Genomic DNA, 25390 nt, shown 5'->3' on the forward strand with positions numbered 1-25390 from the left:
AGGTAAAAAGTATGTCGTATTATAGTTATTGAAATACTAATTGTATTCCTATGTGATTCATTTATCTGTATCGTTTTCTCAATTTAGTTAATTACGGACTCCTTCAGTTTAACACAATAAAAGTGTTCCCTTAAATTTTCCCATTCTTTTCCTTAGTTTAATAAGGTGTTCCCTCAATTTAAAAAAATCGTTCCATTAATTTAGGTAACCAATTACTCTAGTTTTATTAATAGTTCCTTTAATTTTATAGATCATTACCAAACAAACCACTCCACAAATTTAATAATTCATTGCCCCATTTTAACAGTTTAGCCCCATAGTTTAAAAAATAGTTCCCTTAATTTAATAGATCATTCCCAAACAAACTGCTCCACCAATTTAATAAATTGTTACCTCATTTTAGCAGTCCAGTTTCTTATTTTAATAAATTGTATCCTTTTATTTAAAAAACTTTCTTTGATTTAACAGTCTGCTCCCTTAATTTAATAAATTATTCCCAAAAAACTACTCCATCAATTTAACAAATCATTACCTAATTTTAATAGATCATTCCTAAGCAAACTTCTCCACCAATTTAATAAATTGTTACCTCATGTTAACAGTTTAGTCCCTAAGTTCAATAAATTGTTCCCTCAATTTAGTAACATGTTTCTTCGTTTTAACAGTGTGCTCCCTTAATTTAATAAATAATTTCCAAACAAACTGCTCCACAAATTTATTAAATCACTACCTCATTTTAACAGTCCAGTCCCTCAATTGTTCCCTCAATTTAATATCTTGATCCTTCTATGTAACAGTCTGCTTCCTTAATTTAATATATCATCCACAGTTCTGGTATGTAAAATATACGCTACTAACACTCATTTTTGACATAGATGTGAAAGTGCATCCATACAGCATGTCTAGTCTCTGTAGAAAAGTACTGCCAAACAGAATAAAATTCTCTGAATTTACTGACATCATGCCAAATGCCAGAAATGAAGTGGAGGAATATAAAGCCCCCAGGATTGAGCTGTGGGAGAGTGGAACTGTGTTGAATGATGGAAAGCCATCCAACCATCCAACATCCTAAAGCAGGGGTGTTCAAACTTTTTCTGTTGGGGGCCAGAAAGAAGAAATATATTTGAAGTCACGGGCCACAGACTCTGTAATAAAACAAATAATGAAATACACCACTTTAAATAATACATTTTCCTCATTACTTTCATTTACACACCATTTTACTTGACTTACTATCTTTATCTATCTTTGACAGTGTTGTGTAAACTAAGATTTTTCAAATTGATGTTTCATTTCATGAGGTCTCTTAATATTAAACTCCTTAATTACGGCAACTTTTAGACTCTTTGGCCCGTTTTTCTGCGCTAAAACTGAGCACTCTCTTCGCTTTTAGACTTTTTGGCCCGTTTTTCTCCGCTAAAACTGAGCACTCTCTCCGCTTTTAGACCCTTTGGCCCGTTTTCTTGCGCTACAACTGCGCATCCTCTCCGCTTTTAGACTCTTTGGCCCATTTTTCTGCGCTAGAAATGCGCACTGTCTCCGCTTTTAGACTCTTTGGCCCGATTTCTGTGCTACAACTGCGCACCCTCTCCGCTTTTAGACTTTTTGGCCCGTGTTTCTTAGGGCTGGACCCGAATATTCGGGTATTCGGATATTCGTTCGTTGAGTAGGTATTCGGTTTTTAATTTTGGTATTCGGATATTCGTTTTTTTTCTCCTTTCCAGAGTTCCACCTCACTCTAACCACTTCTGTTCTCGCGGGTCCCGTCAGAATATCTTGCGCGCGGGACAGAACTGAACTGTTATTGGCTGGAGCGGGAGTTTAATCCAGACGATGCGGGAGCAAATTAATAAATAGTTAAGAAAACTGTAATAATTGTAAAAAAAAAAACCTAAAGAAAACTCTCAACGCGCAGGATGGACCGACACACACGCACACACCGATGGTGTTTGGACTGGGGTAAGGAACGGGACCACACTATTCAGCGCTGCTGTTTTAATAAATATATAAGTAAATTTGAAGCATTAAATGTAGTTTATTTAATTTATATTAGGAACGCGGGGCGGGAGCGGCAGAAATGTGTATGTGGCGGGCGGGCGCGGGATTAAAAGAAGCAATTTTTTTGCGGAGCGGTAACGAGACAGAAACGCGGGAGCGTGGAAGAGTGGGTTTAAAAATCAGTCTCGCGCAGACCTCTATTATACATGATAAAAAAAAATGCAGGCTCTTCGAAACTGATTTATATAATAAAACGTAAGGGGTAATGTGGCAACAGTAGGGGCTAAATCGGTTACAAAAGCCTGGCCTACAAAAATGATGTCTGAACGAATTTCCTCTTATCTAATATAATTTAAAATGGTTTAAAAATATAAAATAATTTCTAAGCAAACGAAATATTTAATATTGAGCTTATAGCCCAAGTGCAAAAATACAAAATCAGTAATACGGCTATGCCCTGCACAATCCTTAAACCGAAATAGACCAAGTACAATAACGTCATTAACAATGACTTTCCTCTACTCTAATATAATTTAACATGGTTTAAAAATATAAAATAATTTCTAAACAAACGAAATATTTAATATTGAGCTTATAGCCCAAGTGCAAAAATACAAAATCAGTAATATGCCCTGCACAATCCTTTAACTGAAATAGACCAAGTACAGTTTACAATGACTGTCCTCTAATATAATCAACAATGTTTAAGAATATAAAATACTTCCTGAACAAACGTTTTTTTTGTTTGTTTTTTTAAGCAAATAGCCTAAGTGTGAAAACACAAACAGCAATTTACTGGGCTGGCTTGCGCAGCGGAGAAACCGTGCAGCAGCAGCCTCGGTGTGGGGCAGCAGAAATTCCGGGATGAAAACACAAAGAAATCTGGGCTAAAAACACAGAAAAAATATGGGGTGAAAACACAAAAATCCGGGATAAAAACACCAAAAATCCGGGGTGAATATGTCTCGTCGGTCAGAGCAAATTGAACATTTTTCAGTGGATTAAAGGGGCCGTGATTTGCTTTTTTTTTTTACCTCTTTTTTTAAAAACGAATATTCGAATATTCGCTTCGAATCAGTGCCGAATATCCGGAGCTCAAAAAACGCTATTCGGGCCAGCCCTAGTGTTTCTCCTCTAAAACTGAGCACTCTCTCCGCTTTTAGACTCTTTGACCCGTTTTCCTTCGCTACAACTGCGCATCCTCTCCGCTTTTAGACTCTTTGGCCCGTTTTTCGGCGCTAGAAATGCGCACTGTCTCCGCTTTTAGACTGTTTGGCACGTTTTTCTGCGCTACAACTTCACTCTCGCCGCTTTTAGACTCTTTGGCCCGTTTCTTACACCTAGCGTTCAAACTTTGAATCTCACATTATAAAAACCTGCTTAACAGCGGGCCAACTTTCATTCTATTTCATTCTAGCCTTTTATGGATATTAGAGACAGTTCATAGTTACAATAAACTATTTATTAAAGACCTTGATTTTGAACGAAACAATGCATCTCCTGGTGTCCCAATAATTTGGTCCATATAGTGTATATTTCTGAATAACTCATTTTATATTTTCCGTTATAAATCACCTTCACTTGATTCATTTGATTGAAGAGACTAACTATTTCTACATCTGAAACAACTTAAATAACTGTATCTGTAGCTGTTTCTATGGTCAAAAATAGTTAGCCTATTGCCTGAGGTCATGTTGTTACTTGTAGTTTTGTTTATGTAGTTTACTTTTAAAAAACCTTGTTCTCTTCATCATTTTATTGAGGAGATTAACTATTCCTTGTGGCTGAAACAACAGATACAGCTGTACCTGGCTTACATTGCCTGAGGTCATGTAGTTACTTACTTTTAGTCAAGCACGTTTACATTGATGAACCCCAAACATTTAAATAATTTAATTGAGGAAATTAACTATTCCTGTGTCTGATACAGCTGTGTAGTTGTTACTAAGGGCAAGAACAGTCAGTCTACATTGCCTAAGGTAATGTTTTTTTTCTTTTATTAATGTAGTTTTACCTTTATAATCCTGAATCACTTGAATCAACTGATTGAGGGTCTTAAACTACTGGTATTCACTGTGTCTTATACAACAGATAAAGCTGCAGGTTCTACAGTCATATAGTTACTTTTACTTTTATTCATGTAGTTTTAATTTTACAAACTTTTTTTTTTTCATTTGAAACATTTAATTGAGGAGATTGTGATAATTATTCATGTGTTTGGAATAACTCATACAGCTGTACCTATAGGTTCTAAGTTCACGACCAGTCAGTCTGCATTGTCTGAGGTGATGTTATTTATTTTTGCTTGTATTAATGTACTTTTACATTTATAAACTTTATTCACTTGAATAATTTGATTGAGGAGATGAAGCAATCCTTGTGTCTGGAACAACAGATACAGCTGTATCTGTAGGTGTTTCTAAGGGCAAGAAAAGTCAGCCTACATCTCTGAGGTCATGTAGTTACAACTCTTGACCCAGGGATGGTGCTGCAGACATAGGAAAATGTCACCCTCCTTATTCTGCCTCCTCACAATACCATCCTCCTCAATCAGCCTCACATTTTCATAAATCAAAGCTTGCATCACCTGCCTTTAAAGATCATCTCTGAAGTTATTCCTGAGTTTTTGTATTGTGTGCCAGCGTCTAGCCTGGTTTCAGCTTCAGCGAGACAGTAAAAAATCGAACACGCTCTGTCTGACTTGACTCTTCTAATAGGTTCCTTTCCTCCCACTCGCACGACGTTCAGCAATTAAATATGATATTTTCACTTGGTTTCAGATGACACTAGCCCTGCTTAATTACAGCTGAGCAGAATACACTGAATAAGCACATGGAGTAGGCTATCATTAAAATGAAAGGGGGAAGATGAGCACTTACACATTGGCTAACCTTTTCCTAACAACTGCTTTATGCCGTTAATAAGAGCCTGTCCTGTTGCTCAAGAGCTCAACTGGTTCCACTTGCAGTTTTTTTTTCATGTGTGTGTATGTGTGAGTGTTCTCTGAATACATGGAATTACTCATCCTGTTCTGTGGAAAGTAGGCTAGTGTTCCAACAGCACGCTGCAACACTGCATACCTTCATCATCGCCAGCTACATCAAACATGTTACACGTCAATTTAATATAAAGCATTTAAATATTCACCCTGTCAGTTAAGATCCAGTCAATTCCACAGTTACCAGTCACTCATAATGTATAGAGGTTTCCTAAGGAAAATGATCCATTATAAAATATTGTGAAAAACCTCTTGGATTAGCAGTTCATTTGGATAGAAATGTAGACACATTGGGTTCCAACATAACAACCTTATCCTATCTGTGAAACATGGTGGTGGTTGTAGGTTGTAGGACAGTTTGCCATCATCAGGTAACATTTTAGGATCAATATGCATATTGATATAATACAAAAATGATGCAGGTGCTATGGCATACAAGGGGTTATTTGTAGGTGGTTGTTGTTGTACATCATGTGGTTTGGTTGGGTATTACTAGTGCATTTGTATCATTGGGACCTAAGAAGGCTGTACAAGCATTTGCACCCAATTTATTAATATTGGAAAAAATTCATGACAGAAAACAATAATATAAGTTGGTGTCCCTGCAATGAGAGCCAAAACCTGTGCTCACATATCATTAAGCTGTTAGTGTCCCTCGTATCACTACTAGGGGTTACTGACTTTACTGTCTTTTCGATGACTTTCCACATCATACCACAAACACTTGGGGCAGTGTGTCACTCCACAGCACAGGTAAAAGGCCAAACCAACCGCTCTGCACATGCTCAGTTTGACTCTTTAGGTGAACGGGATCTACAGAGCAATTATGTAGGGGTTTCATGTGATGTTGGTCACGCTATTTGCATATTGAGTGTGTCCTTCCACCTCTCGCTCGCCATCAGTGTGTAGTCATTCTTCTCTACAGGCTGTCTTCTCTTGTAATTTGCATATGTGTTATGTTATAGTGACTGCATGGCTTCAGTGTTGAAGGCTGTAACAGCAAGTTATTGTGTTTTGAAAAATTGTAATTAAGTAAAAGTACCTTTACTTTGCTAAAATTCTACTCAAGTAAAAGTAAAAGTACCCATCTAAAAATCTACTCAAGGAAAAGTAAAAATTTACTTTGAGTAAAGTTACATAGTTACTTTTAATTATTTGATGTAAAAAAGTACAAATCATACATTAAATAACTATTAAATTAAATAATTTGGACCTTTCAGGCAGTATTTGTTCAGACCACCCCATAAAACATTTTTTAAGAACAAGTGGCATCTCTCCTGCTAACCGTAATAAACACTGCTGGGAGAAGTTCAGCTGCGCTGCCATGGAGAACAAAACAACATTTTTTTGTTCAAAATTTTTTTTCCAGCATTTCATTTTTTACTCAGTAACGGGGAGTTTTCCAAAGTAGTGAAGTAAATTACTTGTGTCAAAATGAACTTGAGTAAAAGTAAAATTACCTAGTTTAAAAACTACTTTAAAAATTACAAATTAATCTTAAAATCTACTCAATTACAGTAATGTGAGTAAATATAATTAGTTACTTTCCACCTCTGATATAGACTATATACTGGCTGGGTCCATCTGGTTACATTCGTATTAATTGCAATCTTATATGACTTATATGACTGATTTTTTCTTCTCAATATACACCACCTCTCTAGGTCGGGTTATCCGCTCACATGGTTTTTCCTACCACTGCTTTGCTGACGACACTCAGCTATACCTGTCGTTCTCACCAGATGATCACTCAATCTCTGCACGAATATCACAGCGTCTCTCAGACATATCCGCATGGATGAAGGAACATCACCTCCAACTAAACCTCTCAAAGACTGAACTTCTGGTCATACCAGCAAAACCTTCTATTCAACACAACTTTGCCATAACCATCGACTCTCTCTCTCTCTCACCGACAAAGGTTGCTAGGAATCTGGGTGTCATGGTTGATGACCAGCTTCTCTTCACGCACCATGTGGCCTCAGTTGCTCGATTCTGCCGCTTTGCGCTTTATAACATCGGAAAAATTTGACCGTTTCTGACGAAACAAGCCACCCAACTCCTGGTACAAGCTGTGGTAATCTCACGCCTCGACTACTGCAATGCCGTACTAACTGGCCTCCCGGCCTGTGTAGTAAAACCACTACAGATGATTCAGAATGCAGCAGCACGTTTGGTTTTCAACCAACCAAAACGGGCACATGTCACTCCGCTGCTCATTGAGCTCCACTGGCTACCGGTTGCTGCTCGCATCAAATTCAAAGCGCTTACAATCGCCTACAAGGTGATGACAGTACAGGCTCCTTCCTACCTGCGCTCACTCCTGAAGGCTTACGCTACCTCCCGGCCGCTGCGCTCCTCCAATGAACGTCGCCTCGCTTTGCCAAACACTCACACAAAGCAATCCAGACTGTTCTCATACAGAGTTCCCCAATGGTGGAACAAACTACCTTCTACTACCAGATCAGGAGAATCTCTCGCTATCTTTAAGAAACTCCTGAAGACAGAGCTCTTCAAAGAGCACTTACTCTCCTAACACCTCTAACAAACTAACTAATTCTAACCTCATCTCCTTCTTCCTCTTCTCTACTCCTCTATCCCATTATTTCCCTCTGACCTCCTTAAGGCCCTATCTATAGATGCTTTATTTTTAACTTCTATTATTTTTGTACTTAACCTCTTCTATTATTTGCACTTCAATATTGTAAGTCGCTTTGGACAAAAGCGTCTGCCAAATGTAATGTAATGTAATGTAATGTAATAATAATGTATAGATTTAATAGGCATGAATTCCAAGTTCCTAGTTGCTACATTAAATTAAGAAAAATATAGGATTGCGCCCACTGGATGATCTTGATTAATGTAAAGCATTTCATTGGCAAAAAATGTTTTTAGTTGATCCTAAATGATAGTCAGTAAAACTTACAAAACACGTCATACAACTTAAATCAGGCCGACTGAAAACAAATATTTTTTTTAAGTTGAGGTGAGATGTAATAGTTACAAGTTTAGCTTTACTAGTGCAGTTTCTCAACTTTTCATTTTTACAGTGCAGTCCATAGCAGTCCAGGATTTTCATTCATTTGACACCATTGCAAATAAAGGCTATATAGTAGCTGGCTGACAAACCTGGGGTCTAGATGGCAACATCTCATGATAATGTGATGTCATTATTGATTTTGATGTTTCCGTTTTGGTCTCGTTTATGGATATCCGCTCTTTAACATACAGTGAATCAGCTCCAATTGATTTTATTTATTCATGAGGCTCACTTCTCCTCATGCTAGGTTCTCTGCATCCTTGTTCATTTGATTGGTAAGTGTACACTGTTGCCTACAGGCAGTTATTTTTATTGCTAATGAGAGGAGCAAGTGAAAAGTATAGCTTGTGAGCAGACCTCACAACACCCACTCCGAGACTCCATGAGAAACATTCCAGCTGTGCTTCACATAAAGACGATCTGTCTCTCCGTACCCAGAGTGCACATCACTGTCTCATTATAAACCCGAGCCACAGCCGCAAATACACAGCGAGCTCAGCCACTGTGTGCTACATCCCATTGTGGTTCTCTGCAGAGTGTCATTTCAACGTTAATTATCAATTTGAGGGATAATATTTGATCGGTATGCATAGCAGCGGCGAGAGTTGGCGGGTGGGAGAGGGAGAGAGAAAGAGAGAGAGGAATAGAGATTAACAAGGAGAGAGAGAACAAAGTTAGGCTCAGCTGTGCACAGCCTGTTAGTGAGACTATCTCTCTGGCAGGCAATCTGCGTGGGAAGCCCCCTGCATTTAATGATGTGTTCAGACTGAATCAACATGTCCACAACATTTAAGCTGAGGGGCAAAAAAAAAACAAAAACCCTATACAACCTTTGTTTAATGCCCTCACCATATATTTATATGTAGGTGTGTTTGCTGAATATATAGACTCACTGACAAAATAAATAAATAAATAAATAAACAACACACAATGAAGGAGCTGTTGGAATTGTATTAAATAATATATGTATGAATGTAATGATAATATACAGCAAGGAAGAAAACAAGTACTTTTCCCACCTACAAAGAATGGAGAGGTCTGTAAAAATTTTATCATAGGTACACTTCAACTGTGAGAGACAGAATTTAAAAAATAGTATATAGTATCAAATTAATAATATTTGGTACAGAAACCTGCAATTAAAGAGGTCAGAAGTTTCCTGTAGTTCTTGACTAAGTTTGCACACACTGCAGCGGGGATTGTGTCCCACATGCAGATCTTCCCAAGATTTTTCAGGTTTCAGGGCTGACACTGAGCAACGTTGAGTTTCCTCTTCAGAAATGTTGACCTTTAAATGTTTCTTACCGAGCCACTCCTTAGTCACCCTGGCTGTGTTTTGGGTCATTGTCATGCTGGAAGACCCAGTCACGACCTAGTCTGACTGTGGAAAGGAGGCTGTTGTCAAAAGTCTTGCAATATATGACCCCGCTCATCCTCCCTTCAATATGATGCAGTCGTTCTGTCCCCTTTGCAGAAAAGCACCCCCAAAGTATGATGTTTTTATCCCCATGCTTCACGGTTGGGACTGTATTCTTGGGGTTGTACTAATTGCTAAAAGCTCTGTTTTGGTCTTATGAGTGCAGAACTGTAGGTGGGGGAAATGTCTGCAAAATCAGCAGTGTAGAAAATAATTATTTTCTCCACTATTTGACGATATTAGAGCTAATGAATACCAGCTAATGAAAGCCCTGCCATGAGAGGCAACACATGTGGCTGCAGGATGTCCTACACATATTGCTGAGCTGTTGTTGTCCCTTGAATCATTACCAGGTAACCCCCACTCCGAGGTCTTTACACCTTTACTCCAGTATTTGCTGTAGTTGGTGCAGTTTGTTGCTCCGCAGCAACGGCAGGATTTAGGTGCTCACCAGGAGATCTCCATGCTGTCTGCTATAGGATTTCAAACAGAACCTCCATTTGTCATTAAAATTTGCAGTTTTTTGTGCACAACACCACTGCAAATAAATGGCTGGCTGATGGACACCCTCTATAGATGGTGGTCATTTCATCGAAACAGCTGTTCTGCTGCTCAGTCCAATGATGCGCCCCCTTTCAAAGTGTGCCAGTTGGGCAAAATGTCTTCAAATGCATCGTAAAGGTACTATGTCTAGCTGTCAGTGATTTCTCACCAGGAGGTGCACTACCCAAATGTAGCCTTCCAGAGTCATTTTATAGTGAGGAAAGCACTTTTACACGATCTTGTGGCTAATCAGATCACACCTGTAGTCATCTTTTACATATCGTCGCTGTCCAATGAAAAACACTTATCTCCAAAACAGCAACTTTACAGGAGAGAGAAAAAAACTTGTAATCTTTCAATGGAAGTTGATCTAAAAAGAGTTTATTTCAGGTCATTTTGAAGAGTTTCTATTGGTCCGTTCATCATGAAATTTTGGCACAGTGTAGGGGACAGTTTGTCTGGTCAACTAAAATTCAACAAAAGTGGAGATAAGTGTTTTTCATTGGACAGCGACGATATGAGCTCTTTAAGCAGCACAGAGTGCATTATTTTGCAGTTTTCTGCAAAATGACAAAAATACTGTAATTGTCCACATGCAAATTATTTAATGAAAGACGTGAAATTGCATATTTTAAAAAAATCTGCATTTTATTTTGTACATAACTCTTATAGTTTGCATTTATTCATTAAAGCACTTCACATCTGTTAGGCAAGTCAGTACAAACAGAGCACAAAAGCCTCACAAATGCAAAAAATGGTTTTATGGCGTCATTCAAAATGCTATTAAAACATAATAGGACGGGCTGTGTGCTTTTTAGAGTCAAAAGCATTAAAGAAATACTCCAGTGTTTTTCACCCTACCCTATCTCTGCTGCATCTTATTATCTTAGTATCTAGCTGATTATCATCTTCAGACATTTAGTGTATTTGCCTATGAGCAATGATCAGAGGTACAACATATGAACAACATAGGACAGTTTTTTTTTTTTTTTTTTACAAATCTAAGATTTAAAAAAGAGTTTATCCTGTTTCTGTTGGAGTTAAGGAGGGATTTTTATTACATTGTAAAAAAAAGTGTTTCATGGGGTTTAAATGTTACACATGTACTTCAGGAAATCGTACTAAACATAAGAAAAGTGAAGAAAAAAAACACTAGAAATTAAGCAACAAAAAAAAGTAAAATAAAGAGCTGAGACACACTAAAAATGTTAAGGTAAAGTTTACTTTTTGTTTTACGTTTTGTAGAATGGCACACAATACGGACATCTTTCCTATTGGCTATTGCCGTCATTTATTTGCATAATAGGTGTGCCCCCCCATCAATTATTATACCACCAGGGAGTAATCTTGCCCACCAGGCCACCTTCCCTTGAGTATTCAGTTATATTTTATGGCCACAGTGTTGTAGGCCATAAGAGCAAGTTGCTATTGTTCTTTAATTTGTCATATATAAGTATGATATTATGCTGGGTTAAATTTTCCATATAATGATAGGATCAACTGGCAGAAAGGAAACAGGCCAACGAGATAAACTAAAAGTTTAAGTTTAAAAAATTTAAACAAGGCCAACTGGCAATCATGTTTTTTTTATACTGTAATACTAAAAGGGAATGTATACATAGTTCAGAGTACTACACACTAATGGTGAGTTAGAGGTGCGCGACATGCCCATTGTGCAAATAAATTGTGCCAGGAACCACTAGAAAAGATGTACTTGTGTACTTGTGTGATGTACAAAGAAATGTTAAGTAACATTAACCCGTTTTTTACTGTTGTTGCATAATTCGCGAAAAATAAGATAGCTACAATTAGATGCAGCAGATGGTGATAACGTTATTAAACCCTGAAGTATTTCTTTAACAGCCTTCAACAAAGTAGCTGGAACCACTGGAGTACAGTCACCAACTCACAGTCATTCATTCATATAAAAAAGCAAAAGATATAACAGAATATGCTTGTATCCAATACAGTATATATGATTGTAATAGAGCGTTATTTATAAACATTTATAAACCTTTTCAATAGTAAGGTGTAGTATATAATGCAGCATTTAAGTACTTTTTGTCTTAATAATATATTGTGCATTCCTGAGTGATAGGCTACCTAGTGAGCCAAGTGAGCCTGTCTAAACTTCAACAGCAGGTCAGTCAGACAGATACACAGTGACTTGCAAAAGGGTTTAAACTCGAACTTGAACATTCTCACTTTTTTCACGTTACACCCACAAACTTAAATATATTTTATTGAGATAAGTGATAGATCAACACAAACTCGGACATAATTGTGAATTGGAATGATCATTTTTTTTATCAAATAAAAATCTGTAATAAGTCCCAGCTGAAAAAAGGATCCCCACCACATGATGCTGCCACAACCATGTTTCACAATGGGGATTGTATATGCAGGGTGATGAGCAGTGTTACTTTTGCATTTAGGCCAAAATGTTCAACTTTGCTCCTATCTGAACACAGCATCTTCTTTTACATGTTTGCTGTGTCCCTTACATGGCTTGTGGCAAACTGCACTTCTTATGTCTTTCTTTCAACAATGGTTTTCTTCTTGTTACTCTTCCATAAACCATAAAAGCCAGATTTGTGGACTGCACGACTGTCCTGTGAGCTGTGGATTTCTGCAGCTTCTCCAGAGTGACCATGGGCCTCTTGGCTGCTTCTCTGACCAGTGCTCTCCTTGGTTGATCTGTTAGTTTAGGTGGACAGGTAGAACATAACCCTGCTTTAAACCTTTCTATAACTTTGTCTCTGACCTCCTGGTGAGTTTCATGGTCTTCGTAATGCTGTTAGTTTACTAGTGTTCTCTAACAAACTACTGAGGCCTTAACAGAACAGGTGTTTATATTTATAATGAGACTAAATTAAACATAGCTCTCAGGACTCTATCTACTAATTAAGTCACTTCTAAAAGCAATTGATTGGACTGGATTTTAATGAGTGTTTCAGAGAAAGGGAGCCTGAATACTATTGCATGTTTTTTTCACTTTTTAGACCTTTATTTGATAAAAAAAAATTAAAACCATATATCATTTTCGCTCAACTTAAAAAGTATGTGCTACTTTGTGTTGGTCTATCAATTAAAATTTTAATAAAAAACATTTTATTTGTGGTTGAAAAATTAAAAAATGTGAAAAAAAATCAACACTATAAACACTTTTATAAGCCACTGTATATTTTCTGTCTGTCAGACTGCTGTGGCTGTAAACAAGAGAAGCAGTTAACGAATACAAAGCACATAATCCACAGAAGGAAAGCTGTCAGGAATATCATGCAGTGCGAGGTTTTAATTAGCACGGCAGACAGGTTTGCCAATATGCTCTCTAGTACGACACTAGAGGCTGTATATATTAAACCATGCAGGCACCCACAGTAGAAAGATCTGGTGGAGTGTACTTAAAACAAGATGATTTATCAGTCAGCCCACTGTATTGAAGGCCACTAGTGCGGGTGTGGGTGCAGGTGCTTGCCTTCCCTGGATCAGGTCCCTTACCGCAGTGTGAAGAACTGTGTAGAAGTGTTTGAACACAGTCCAGTTTTGTTTATGTATTGAGATACCCTGTTTCTTCTGTTCAAATCTGAATTGATTTGAATTGAATGGAACAGATTAGCCACAGCTTTTCATCCACTGATGAATGCTCTGATTTAGACAATCAGGGAGCTGATTCCCGCGCTCCAGCCTCTCAGAGGAATCCTCATTTCATCGTCCTTCCTCTGCGCCAGGGACAACCCGTTTTCTTCAGTCTCCATGGAGACTCACTATCTGTGACATTCCTCCATATGGCCTATAAATATTGCGTCTTGAGCGTCTTTCAGTCAGCTGTTCGACACACAGGCATAGATGCTACTGTAGCAATGTGGCAATGCATATCAGCTCCAGATCACACCCCATCTGCACATGCACAAGACTGAACATCTTGACTATGAGAACAGAGAAAGAAACAGACATGCTCTGGTCACTGTTTGGTCACAGTCATACATAATGTATTAGTAACAACATGTAAGAAAATACCCATTTTTTAACAGTTTGAGCTCATTGGGATTGTTTGCCAGCGCAATCCCTGCAAAAGTAAATAAAATAAAGTTTGTCTAGAGGCATTCTAGTCTGTTCTTAAGAGATATTAGAAAAAGAGAGCAAAATCAGACAGAGAGCAGAGGGGAAAAAAAGGATTGGGAATTTATGAGAGCTGTGAAGTTCTTTTAAATCACGTTTACAGGCAAAAACATGTGAGATTAAATAAAAAAAATCAGTATTTTTCGCACTATAAGGCACACTTAAAATTATTTAATTTTCCCAAAAATCACCAGTGCACCTTATGTATAAATTTTACAAGTCAGGTTGTAAAATGCAGTAAAGCCACTCTGCTAAAGAACAGCATTATACAAGAGTTTTAGTTTAGTTCTCCAGCATCAGGGCTGGAGTAGCATTAGCATTAGCTGCTAACCGCACTAGCTCTTTTGCTGTTTAGAGGTAAGTATATCAGACTGTAGCCTGCGTGTTTACCGTGTTAAAACAAGCTCTGTGGGATGAACTGCTAGCTAATATCGCCCCAGCTTACTGGATCTCCCAGGGTTCCTCAGTGTAGCTAGCGGTTAGCTGCTAATGCTAATGTTCCAGCCTTGCTGGAGAAATTAGGGAATCTAAGCCTACTATAAATAAATGGAGGCACTTTACTCACCCAAATAAACCGTTTTCAGGAGAGAATTCTGTGTAGATTAACATCCAGCGCTCGTTTGACTTTAAAATAAAATGTTTTTTTTATGACAGTTTTGTTTACTTAGCTTAGCTTTATTTAACTTAGTTAGTTGCCCCGCCACCACCACCCAGCGGCGAGACCTGCTGAATTGGAAGTTCCTTGTAGTGTCTCTTAAAATAGGCCTTATAATCCGGTGTGCCTTATGTATGAAAATAGACCAGAAAATAGATGTTTATTGATCATGCGCCTGATGATCTGGTGCACCTTATAGTGCAAAAAATACAGTATATGTTTTTTGCCTGAAAAAAAAAAATAATGTAGAAGCTCTAAAACCAAATATGCAACCCCAGAATTATTATGATTGAAGTGAGAGTTTAGCAATGTACAAAAAATTCCAGGTAATTTATTATTTTTTATTTTTCTATTCTCTGCCTATTTGCAACTTTGTAGTAGTTATTTTTGTTTTTGTATATTGTAAAGAAAAAAAAACATTTTAAAGTATTTCTATTCTATTGTTTCCATTCATGGTGAAATCTGGACACAATGCAAAATCAAGCATATTTGTATTATGTAAAAGAAAATATAACAAATGGCAAAAAGTAGACAAAAGACGTTTTTTTCTCAACAATGGTATAAGATATGATGTACATTCAAAGATTTTTTTAATACACGTTTGGCACATTTGGAAAAAATAACATTCTCCTTTGGTTTAAAATCCCATAAATGCACTAATTCTTTGGTAAAAGTACCAGGAACAGAGTTAAAGATTTACTACATTTCCAACAATAGATATTTATTTGTTAAGCATTTCTTTATACCTTTTTTGGGGTGCATTTCTCAATATCAATTAATCTTAGAGATTTACAAGCAACCTTAACAATAATGTTAAAGTGTTTGAAAAAGCCAGTTTATTCATGTTTCCAAAAAGCCTTCTTAAGCCTCATTTATTTATTTATGATACAGATGAACCTTCTGTCCATACTCTGCTTTAATTAAAGTTGTCTTTCTATTAATTACAGATAGAAAGTAATTAGAAAACAGATAGAAATTAATCTTGTTCAGTGTCATATTTGATAAATTAAATGATTATACATTTTAGAAAATTTGTAGTTTTACTGTCCAAAAGAACAAGCACATAATTAAGGTTATTTTAAGGCAGAATTAGCAACCTTTATTGTTGTTGAGGTAGAATTGCACATGAACTTCAAGTAGTGAGTTACAAATAGGTCAGAATAATCCTAAATTTATATTTACATTGGAAATATTATAAATGCTTGCATTTTTAGAATAAACAATAAATGGTAAATGTAAAAGTATGACAAAGTGCTTAGCATTACAATAGAAACCCACCAAAGAAAGGTTGTTATTAACAGCCTCTATTATTCTGGGAAGGCTTTACAACCAGATGCCAGAATAGATAGGCGTGTTTGAATTTATTTAGATATGCAGTTGTTCCATATAAGGACAAAATGTTGACATTAACTGGCTTATAAATGTTTATTATTCAGTTAATACTCTTAAGGCTATTAAGTGCTCCTCCCCATTTCATTTGCTTACTGTTTATTGTCCCCAGACAGTGAAGTTGGGCTTTGGACAGAACTAAGTGCTGAACCCTTGATAAGCAGCAGTTAGAACGTAGGGCCACTTGAGAGCTGTGAAATTACTGTGTTAAATTAACTAAACTGTGTTAATTAAGTCTTGTATTTTAACACTTACAGTGTAAATTAAATTGCTCATTTAACACTGGCAAATTGTATTGTATCGTGTACATAAAAGCATAGTTTTGAGAAAAGTTACTTGTTTGGACACACATATGGACACAGTTTCATAGCTCTAGAGTGGCTGCCTGACTGCCTTATCTTACGTTGCATGTTCATAAGTGATTTCATGTGGTTTTCATTTTGCTTTTTTTTAACAAGCCTCCGAATTAACAAGATTTAGGAAATTAATTTTTGTTTTGTTTAGTTTGATTCCATCATCACCACAGCCTTAATGATCAGGAGTCTGAGACCTTTATACACAGATAGGGGTAAACAGTTTTTAACTGTTTTAACTATCACTATAAATTATATAATTATTATATATTAAGAATAAATACATCTATAAAATATATAAAATAAATAAAATGCTGACAACCAATCATCTACTATAGTCACTATGCAGTAACTAAAGTGGTTGTTGTTTACTTAAAGGCTCTCCATAATTAGAAAAAAGTCTAAATCCTAAATCTGTCTTTTTAATGACACATCCATTGCTCAGTACTGATGATATGATTCCTATGATATGCATAGCATATCATTACCCTGTCGGTCCCTGGTAATTACTATAAAGCTAATATGTAGGCTATATAATTATGATACATTATGTAATACATTCATTTTTTCCGATGAAAAAGGGTGTAAACTGATATGGAGCTGATATGCATTGCAGAACTTTACGGTTATCAGAGCTCATCTCCTTACATTCAGACAGTTTCAAACCACTGCAGTGTCTGTCGCTTCCCCTGCAGAGATCAGGACGTTCTCATGTGCGTGAACAGGACTCGACCCCACCAGATCGTTCTGTCTGGGTTCTGTAGGAAAGTGTAAAGTGCTAGAACTACAAATCCCAACATGCAGCAGTGGACTAACTGCAGTAAGGGGCTGTGGCTGGCCGGTGGGCGTGAGCGAGATGTGTATGGGTGTGGCCCCTGAAGGGCGTTGACACGTGGGGTCAGGGGGCGTCTGGAGGTTCAGAGAGGGGTGGGACTTGCTAAGGTTAGCATGTGAACACAGAGGCTGGACCTTGCTTGGGGAATTTATAGAGGGCCCGATTCTGACCTGAGGGGCCATTCCGGGAGGGCCAGACATGGAGGAGAAGTTTGGGGCCAAGCTGAGAAGAGAGGGTACTGGTCGGTGTGCTTGGTGGCTCAGGTAAGGCGAGTTGGGGGTGGTCCTGGAGGTGTGGTAGGGGCTTGGCTGGCTCTCCAGGCCGAGGGCTGCCACTCTTTCCTGGTCAGTGCAGCACATGGAGTGTGGGCAGGTGCTGTGTAGACTGGCTGATTGATGGATATGCTCCCCTTCTTGACCCACAATGGAGCTTCTTTCATGGGTTGGATCCCCACCGCATCTGCAGCCGGCCCGGAGCCCTAAAGTGTCCCTGGTGGTGGCCTCCGTCTGTCTACAGGGAGCTGGGGTGGCCATGCTGAAGGGTAGTCGGTTGGGCCAGTCTGAAGATGAAGAGGTCAAGCTGGTGCTGCTGGGCTGCGGGTGGAGGCTGAACGATGAGTATGTAGGCAGTGTGGAAGGGAAGTGGGATAGGGTCATGTGAGTGTGGAGAAAATGCATCATCTCGTGAAGCTCTTTGGCCAGATTGGACACCTCCTGGTTAAGGCGGCTCATCTGTAAAACAGGTTAAAGAAAATTAAAAATGAACTTAAACATGCCGGTTGTCTCTCCCGGAGCTCTCCCGGATCGGCTACCTCACACTTTTTCTACCTGCTATATGTATATAACAGCACTGGGACAGACAACGCAACATACACTGTTGAAAGCATCCTAAAGTTAGCAAAAACACTGCAATAATATTTTTTATAGCTTATTCGGTTGCCAGATATTCGGTGCATCTGTACTGCAAATGCATTAAACCACCAATAAAGGTCTTCAGATTCAACTACAAGACATTATGAAAAGACTCATGGGCACTTGGTGAAACAAAGCCAAAATATCTAGCCAAGACTCAAAACACAGCATGATAGAAACATGATAGAAACATGATAGAAACATGATAAAAACTACAAATTTGGAGGAGTAAAAGTACAGGTCTAGGTCCAATCTGGAACTTAATATTTAGAAGTGAGTGTGTATGCTGTAAGGGGATGTTGAATACCTCTGTATTGAGTTGGGAAATGCTGTGTCTGACCTCCTCAGTCTCAAGCAGCAGGTTTGCATTCATCTGAAAAGGGTCTAAAAAGCAAAAGCACACATTTAACATGAGTTATTGTCTATAGTGGCTGCAAGGTGTGGAATACAGTAAAATCATTACAGTCCCCAAAATATTTTTTTAACGGAAAAACTGTGTTTTTACTAGATTCTAGAATAAAGCAATTAGCTGTATATGTGAATGATACACAATACAAAAACGAACTAAATTACTTTTTAGGCGTGAAAAAAAGGTTAAAAGTGTGATGCTCACCTTTGACCCGGGTGTTAGGGTTGACCTCACTGGGCTCCACGTTGAATTGAAATGCTGGTGTGTTATCCTCTATACCATCAACAACCCTGCAAGACATCAGCATAGTATTTAATCAACTTAATTTTCAATTACACAAGATCATTGTGACAGACAGTGGCGATTTCGGGTGACGCCCATAAGGGAGAAAAATGTTTCTAGCAAAATCCACTAGTGTTAAACTAGGTGTGACTGTTCTGGACAGCCTGTCCTGCCTCTAACTATCATAGATCAATCAGCTTTGAGTTTCACATGTTTCAGATGTTAGTTGGAGTAAAATGTCATTTGTTTGGAGATATTTTAGTCAGGAAATGGCAAAAAGTAAGACTGTTACTTGTGTAATGTGTGTAAAGCCAGCCAGTAGAGGAGTATAATATCTATCTATATAGATCACTGACCCACCCTTCCATCTATCTGTGTTTCTTAAAAGTTAAAATATTGCTAATGTAATTATTGCGACAGGCCTATCCCTTGTCTCTGTTATAACTTAGGAACAACTTAGAAACAACAAGTTTGTTTGCTTTGCTTTTCGTCACATGTAATTGCAGAATACTATTATATCCTTTGGACATAATAAAAGTCACAGAGCACAAAGGGTTTAGGCACCACAGGTGTGTCTATTCATACCTAGGGCTCAGGTCCAGAGGGCTGACGCAGTTGAGGGAGGGGATGAGCAGCTTGGCCGGTCGGTGGGTGGGGCCTGTGTCAACTACTGGGGCACACAGCTCGTCAGTGGCTGGCACTGCACGGGCGGGGCTCTGTCCCCGGTAACCTTGCGTCGGAGAGCGGCAGAGGCGGAGCATGTTGAAGTGCCGTAACTCCTCCCCCAGCATGGCGCTGAGAGTGGACTGTGACGAAGAGCCGCCTGTGCTGGACAACAAGGGCTGCCTGCCCACTTCCTGCTCGGCTTCGTCCTCTTCCTCTGCCTCCACGATGAAGGGCAGCTTTGAGTGAAGAGCAGTGTCTGAGCGCTCCTGGAGAGACGAAAGAAGAAGAAGAAGGGAAGACCGGGACGAAGGGGAGGAAAGGGGGAGAAGGGAAAAGAGCGGAAGAGTATTACAACATACAGCATTGTGATTGTGATGTAAAAGGTAATTTTATGAGGGCAGGTTAACCCTGTAGTGGATCTGATGAGCAGATTATGATGAAATCACTCACACACACACACACACACAGAGGAAGAGAGAGGTTTAAATTACTGTTACTCTTTTTAGAGTTCCCCATTTCACAGTGTGCTTTGTGAGACCTTGAGGCAAGGTGACATTAGCTGAGAGAAAGAGACAATAGTGGTCTGCCTCCCACATGCTCAATAAAGCACATCCCATTACGCACCTACACCACACTCTAGATTAAAGGTTCAGCTCCCAAACAATGCTTTAAGCACAGCATTGCTCTTTTTTTGTTTGATGTCCAATTATCCTGACCTTACATGACCGTCCGCTTTGCATAGATATTGTACTGTGAATTTGTGTGTATATGCGTATGTGAACGTAGGGCTGTCATTTTGTCTAGACTAACACAAGCAAAAGAATCATACCAGGCATACCAGGATTAACTCAAGAATGTCTGTACCCAAATCCTTACACTCATATCAGTAGTGAACAAAGTTCACCAACGACAAAGGTCTTTGTTGAGCTGAAGGTAAGATTTCCAGGCCTTTAAATTGTATTTAGGTGTTGAAAGTGAAAGTAGCATGCTTTATTTTGGATCTAATAAGGATTATTCTAACCAGACTCTTCCTTAACCCGCTAATTTTAGATGAAAAAACTCAAATCTCACTCTCAATTCATTAGTCTTTTAATAGAAAGTCATTTATTAGTTTTACACTGATGTCTATTAAAATGGTCACAACACAAAACACTGAAGACAAACAATTTCTGCAAAAAAAAAAAAAAAAGCAATTGCAGATTAAGGATAATAAAAACTTTAAAAGTTTTAAACACAGGTTTACAAGTGAGTTTTCTTTTACTACACTGCATCTACATATTCCATACACTTTTCATTAATTACTCCTCTGCATAATAGTAAAAAGCATGTAGTAACATGTAGTGGAGTCACACAAAAGCAGCTACAAGACTGGTTGTATTGTAGTTTTGAGTCAGTTGCTGTGCCTTTCACACTACGTGAATGTGACACAGAGTGCAAATTAAATTATTTTTTCCTGTGGGAAATTGACAACTCATCTGGCTGCTATTCAATAACATGTTTATCATGAGAACGCACAAGAACTTAATGTACACAAGAACAGTGCTGGGCACGTTACTTAAAAAAAAGGAATTAGTTATAGTTACTAGTTACTTCTCCAAAAAAGTAACTGAGTTACTAACTGAGTTACTCCACTATAAAAGTAACTAGTTACCAGTAAAAGTAAGTATTGCATTACTTTTGTTTTACCTGCCCTGTAACCCCCACCCCCTGAACCCCACCTTCTCAGAGCGTGTTTCATAACCCAGATGATTAGCTTGCACAACAGCAAAGACAAGTACCTGCATAGAGGTTTGTCCATGACAAATTTTTCGTTCTGGGACTGTGCACTTTGACCTCAGTAAGTTTGAAATAGTGTCGGTATTTCCATCTGGAAAAGGACGTTTTGCCACTGGAGTCCTCACTTGCCATCTCTCGCTATGCGCTGTAAACACCTGCCACTATGCTTGCGCTCTAAACACCCACCCACCTATTTTCTCTGATTGGCTGAAGAGGTAATATTACTATACCTTGGCCAATCATTGCTTAGGCGGTTATCTCATCCTTCCCTCCCTTGTGACTCACACACACCTGCGTTTTTGTCTGTATACGCTAAGTTAAAAAAAAAAAGTTAATTGAGCGGCTAAAGTAACGTGCAGTAACAGAGTAATTAGTTAGATTACTCGTTACTGAAAAAATAACGCCGTTATTCCCATCACTGCACAAGAACTACAGATGCTATGCCATAGAATCTCTAGAGAAGAAAATACCCACTTGAAGTGAGTCCAAAATGAATTAGCTTATATATAGCAACTGAGCAAAATCAGAGTTTATAAATGTCTGATCAATTTATACTGAAAAATCTACAAATTTCCTCAACACAGAACAATATCAAATATTTTCGAACTCCAATTCTAAGCCTTTTAAACCTGCTTTAGCTGTATCTCCAGCATCAGCTCAGTCAGTCAGCATATAGTAGCAGTTGGTCTGGACCGTGGTTTGGTAGCATGTTTCTCACTTGTCATTCTGGTTCTGACCAAACTGAAACGAGAATAATTCAGCAAACTGAAAAGCACCCCCTGTCTGCTTGACGTGTGAGCACTCAAAGGGAGTCGGATTCTGGCAGGGAGGCAGAATTCATCACAACACCTGGAAAGGCAACTCACCAAATTGACAGCACGATGACATCCTTCTACAAACTAATCAATGTCAAGTATACGGAAACGCAGCTCACTATGGGAGTATAGGGAGACTTACTAAACTGAAGCACTAAAATTCAGCCTTTTATTTTAACTCTTTCAGATCTGAATTATGTGCCAGTGAAAAATATAAGAATCCTGTTTTCTGTCTGCAACTCACACAAAACAACACTCTTATAGTTCTATTCTGATGCACAGTGTAATTAGCCTCATGTGCAACAATACATAAAAAAGAAAATGCATGTCCATTGTAATGGACACAGAGTCTGAAAGGGTTAAAGAACATAGTTGATAATTTGTGAGCTAGTCTGACAAGCAAAGCCTGGCTCTAGATTTCTCCTGGATGTGTTCCATTAATTCTATCAGCAGCTCCATTGATTTAACATCATGAAACTCACACAATTTACCAAACCAGGTGATGTATAATAAATATAAAATACTATACCTTTATAAGGAGATCTATTGAGGTTTTTAAATGGACCCTGTGATAAAAAATAACTTATTTTGTATGATTAGTGTTTATTCTATAGCTGTGCTTTTACTGGTAAGATGAGGAGTTTAAAAGTTTAAAGAGGAGTACTAAAACTTTCGCACAGCGCTGTATCCAAAATTTGCTTTATTTCTCAGACAAATAGGGTTGGAGTTTAGGAATACATCTACGCTGATGGGCGTGGTGGTCTTGAAGGTTTGGTGTGTTCAGGTAAATTTCTGCCGTGTTGCTATTTTGGCGGCAGAAAACACAGGTGCGCCACTGATTGAAATGAGTCAGTCTTCAGAGTCTATTCTTATCTCAGTAAACGCCACTTTTAACCTAACAATAAACAGAATAAAGATTTTTTTTTTTCACAGTGCTGAGATACGCAAAAGCTTTCCGCTGTTAAGATACCAATTTGCCAAAGTCAAAGCTCACCTGGCTCTTAAAGGGAATGGCAAGTGACACACTGATTGTTTTTTTCATGTTACGCCCAAAACACACTCAAGATTAATTAAGATAATTAGTTCATGCATTTTGCGCATTTTAAGCCGTGCAAGGCGTATTTTTTCTGCCCTCACAAAACCAAAAACACACCGACATGCCATAAATCCAGCTGACATTTGTGTGAGTGTGTCTTATTATAATGTGCACACAGAGTTACTGAATACTAATTCGACTGGAGCTAGCTGAGCTGGCAGCTGCTACTGCACATCCTAATTCACTCCCAGATCAATAGCTGTTGGTCTTGTTTAATCTCCCCCTCTGCCTGCTTGTCTGCCAGCCTCACACATACACACACCCACACACACACACATATGCAAACAGGTGTACACAGAGGTGGAGTTAATTGAAAACTTACATAACAGTTATTGCGCTTTTAAGATAGGGAATTTCTGAATTTAAGAGTGAGTTGGCAGAGTGTGTGTGTGAACATGAATATGTTACCTGTGAGATTCTTGGGGAGCGAGGAAATTGCGTCTGGCCCTGAGGGAAGCAGACAGGAAGAACAGTAATTGTGTTAGTACTGTACAGGCTGTACTGTCCCTGTTATATCATGCACAGGCAGTTGCAGTGTGAATAATCGACGAGAGGAGATGCAGAGGAGAAACACTGAGAGGGGGGGTCTTACTTCTCGGAGGTTGTAGGTGAGGTTGTGGTGAAGGTCCTCTGTGAAGCGGCTGCCGTATTCAGGATAGAGCTCCAGGACCTCACGCAGTGCTCGGATGCTGATGTACTGCAGGTCACAGTAGGTCAAAGCCTTCACGTCTGCGTTGGCCTTGATCACCTGATCCCACCCCGCCAGGTCGGCTCCGATCAGATCCCCCTTTCCTGAAAATGAAATCCACATTTCTTAGTGTCTGATGACAGCTTTGAACACTTGCTGTACATAGCATAGCCCAATTCTACGTTTATTCACTTATAATTACAGCTACACTGTAAAACATAATTTTCTTACTGAACTAAGTAATTTAACATAACTCAAAAAAAAAAAAAAAAAACAGAAACTTGGCATCACTTATGCTGATAATGTCAAACTAACTCAAAAATGATTTGTTGTCGTCTTGCATTTATAGCTGCTCTTTAATAAAAGTGTTGGTGTTTGATTTGAGGTAGTGTAACTTGAATCAAATGAAATAAGTTCATGCTGTTTGATAGGAAGTTCTTATAACTACAGCCTATTTATTTAATATTTACTTTAATAGTTCAAAAATGAGTTAGCTCAACTTTATATACTTTCAAACAGAGATCTTGGACTTAAATAAACTTATAATAACTGAGTTTGGTCTGTTGCCATTAACAGATTCGTTTCATTGGCTTTTGGCACAATCTATTTGTATACTGGGTGTATCCCCCATTTTCTGACACTCAACATCAGTGTGTAGTGATTTCCCCTGGGCTACATGAGGTAAACTTGTAGCTCATCAATTATGAAATACTGCTTGGTCTCTGTGTTGTAGGCTGTAAGAGCATGCAATTTTCTGAGATGCAGTAACTCTGTGTTGGCTGTGCTCTCAATACTTTTCACTCTATCGCTAATTTATGTGAATTAATAATTTTAAGAATGAATGTTTGTTCAACTCCACACAGTATTACAATACATTTTGATAACTTAATTCATTTGAGGCAACAAAGTACAACAAATGGTTTTCATTTATAGACATTTGCTATGCTGTTGCTATGTGGTCTGTTTTTCCTAGGTGGCTACTGTGAATAGTATACCAGGTGATTGATAGGGGGTTATTAGGTTTTGACTGTTCTGTTGCTAGTTGTTGCTAGCTGCAGTTGCTGTGATATTTCAGGTGGATGCTATGAGGTTACTAGGTACTTGATAGAAAGTGGGAGTGATAATCCCAGGAGGATGCTGTAGGGTTGCTAGGTACTTGCTAAGAAGTTGCTGTGATATCCCAAGTGGATGCTTTGGGGCTCTTAAGTAGTTGCTAGATGGCTGCTATGATGTCGCAGGTGGTTGCAATAGTGCTAGGTGGATCCTGTGACATTTGACATGATGTGATGTGAACCAAAAAAGCTTATTATTTTACAATTCACATTTTATTTTATTTTTTTCAAAAACTTTACTTTACTTTCGTACTACTCTGGACTCTGGATTTGCTAAAATGTTTG

The 25390-nt window shown here is 38.4% G+C and overlaps 1 protein-coding gene across 2 annotated transcripts in view; it reads right to left on the bottom strand.

Annotated features, from left to right (window-relative positions):
- Window positions 1-10631: 10631 nt before the first annotated feature.
- Window positions 10632-25390, bottom strand: part of kcnh4a (potassium voltage-gated channel, subfamily H (eag-related), member 4a) — an 80369-nt gene continuing 65610 nt past the window's right edge. For both annotated transcript variants that reach the window (XM_022672582.2, XM_015607607.3), the window contains exons 11-16: window positions 23898-24097; window positions 23714-23752; window positions 19538-19884; window positions 18875-18960; window positions 18569-18645; window positions 10632-18081 (exon numbers count right to left, since the gene is read on the bottom strand). In XM_022672582.2, the coding sequence (XP_022528303.2) occupies window positions 17176-18081; window positions 18569-18645; window positions 18875-18960; window positions 19538-19884; window positions 23714-23752; window positions 23898-24097 (1655 nt within the window). In that variant the 3' untranslated portion in view covers window positions 10632-17175. The remainder of the gene's footprint in view (window positions 18082-18568; window positions 18646-18874; window positions 18961-19537; window positions 19885-23713; window positions 23753-23897; window positions 24098-25390) is intronic.

This window comes from Astyanax mexicanus, chromosome 19 (assembly GCF_023375975.1).
Source record: "Astyanax mexicanus isolate ESR-SI-001 chromosome 19, AstMex3_surface, whole genome shotgun sequence".
In the NCBI taxonomy this organism is placed as follows: Eukaryota; Metazoa; Chordata; class Actinopteri; order Characiformes; family Acestrorhamphidae; genus Astyanax; species Astyanax mexicanus.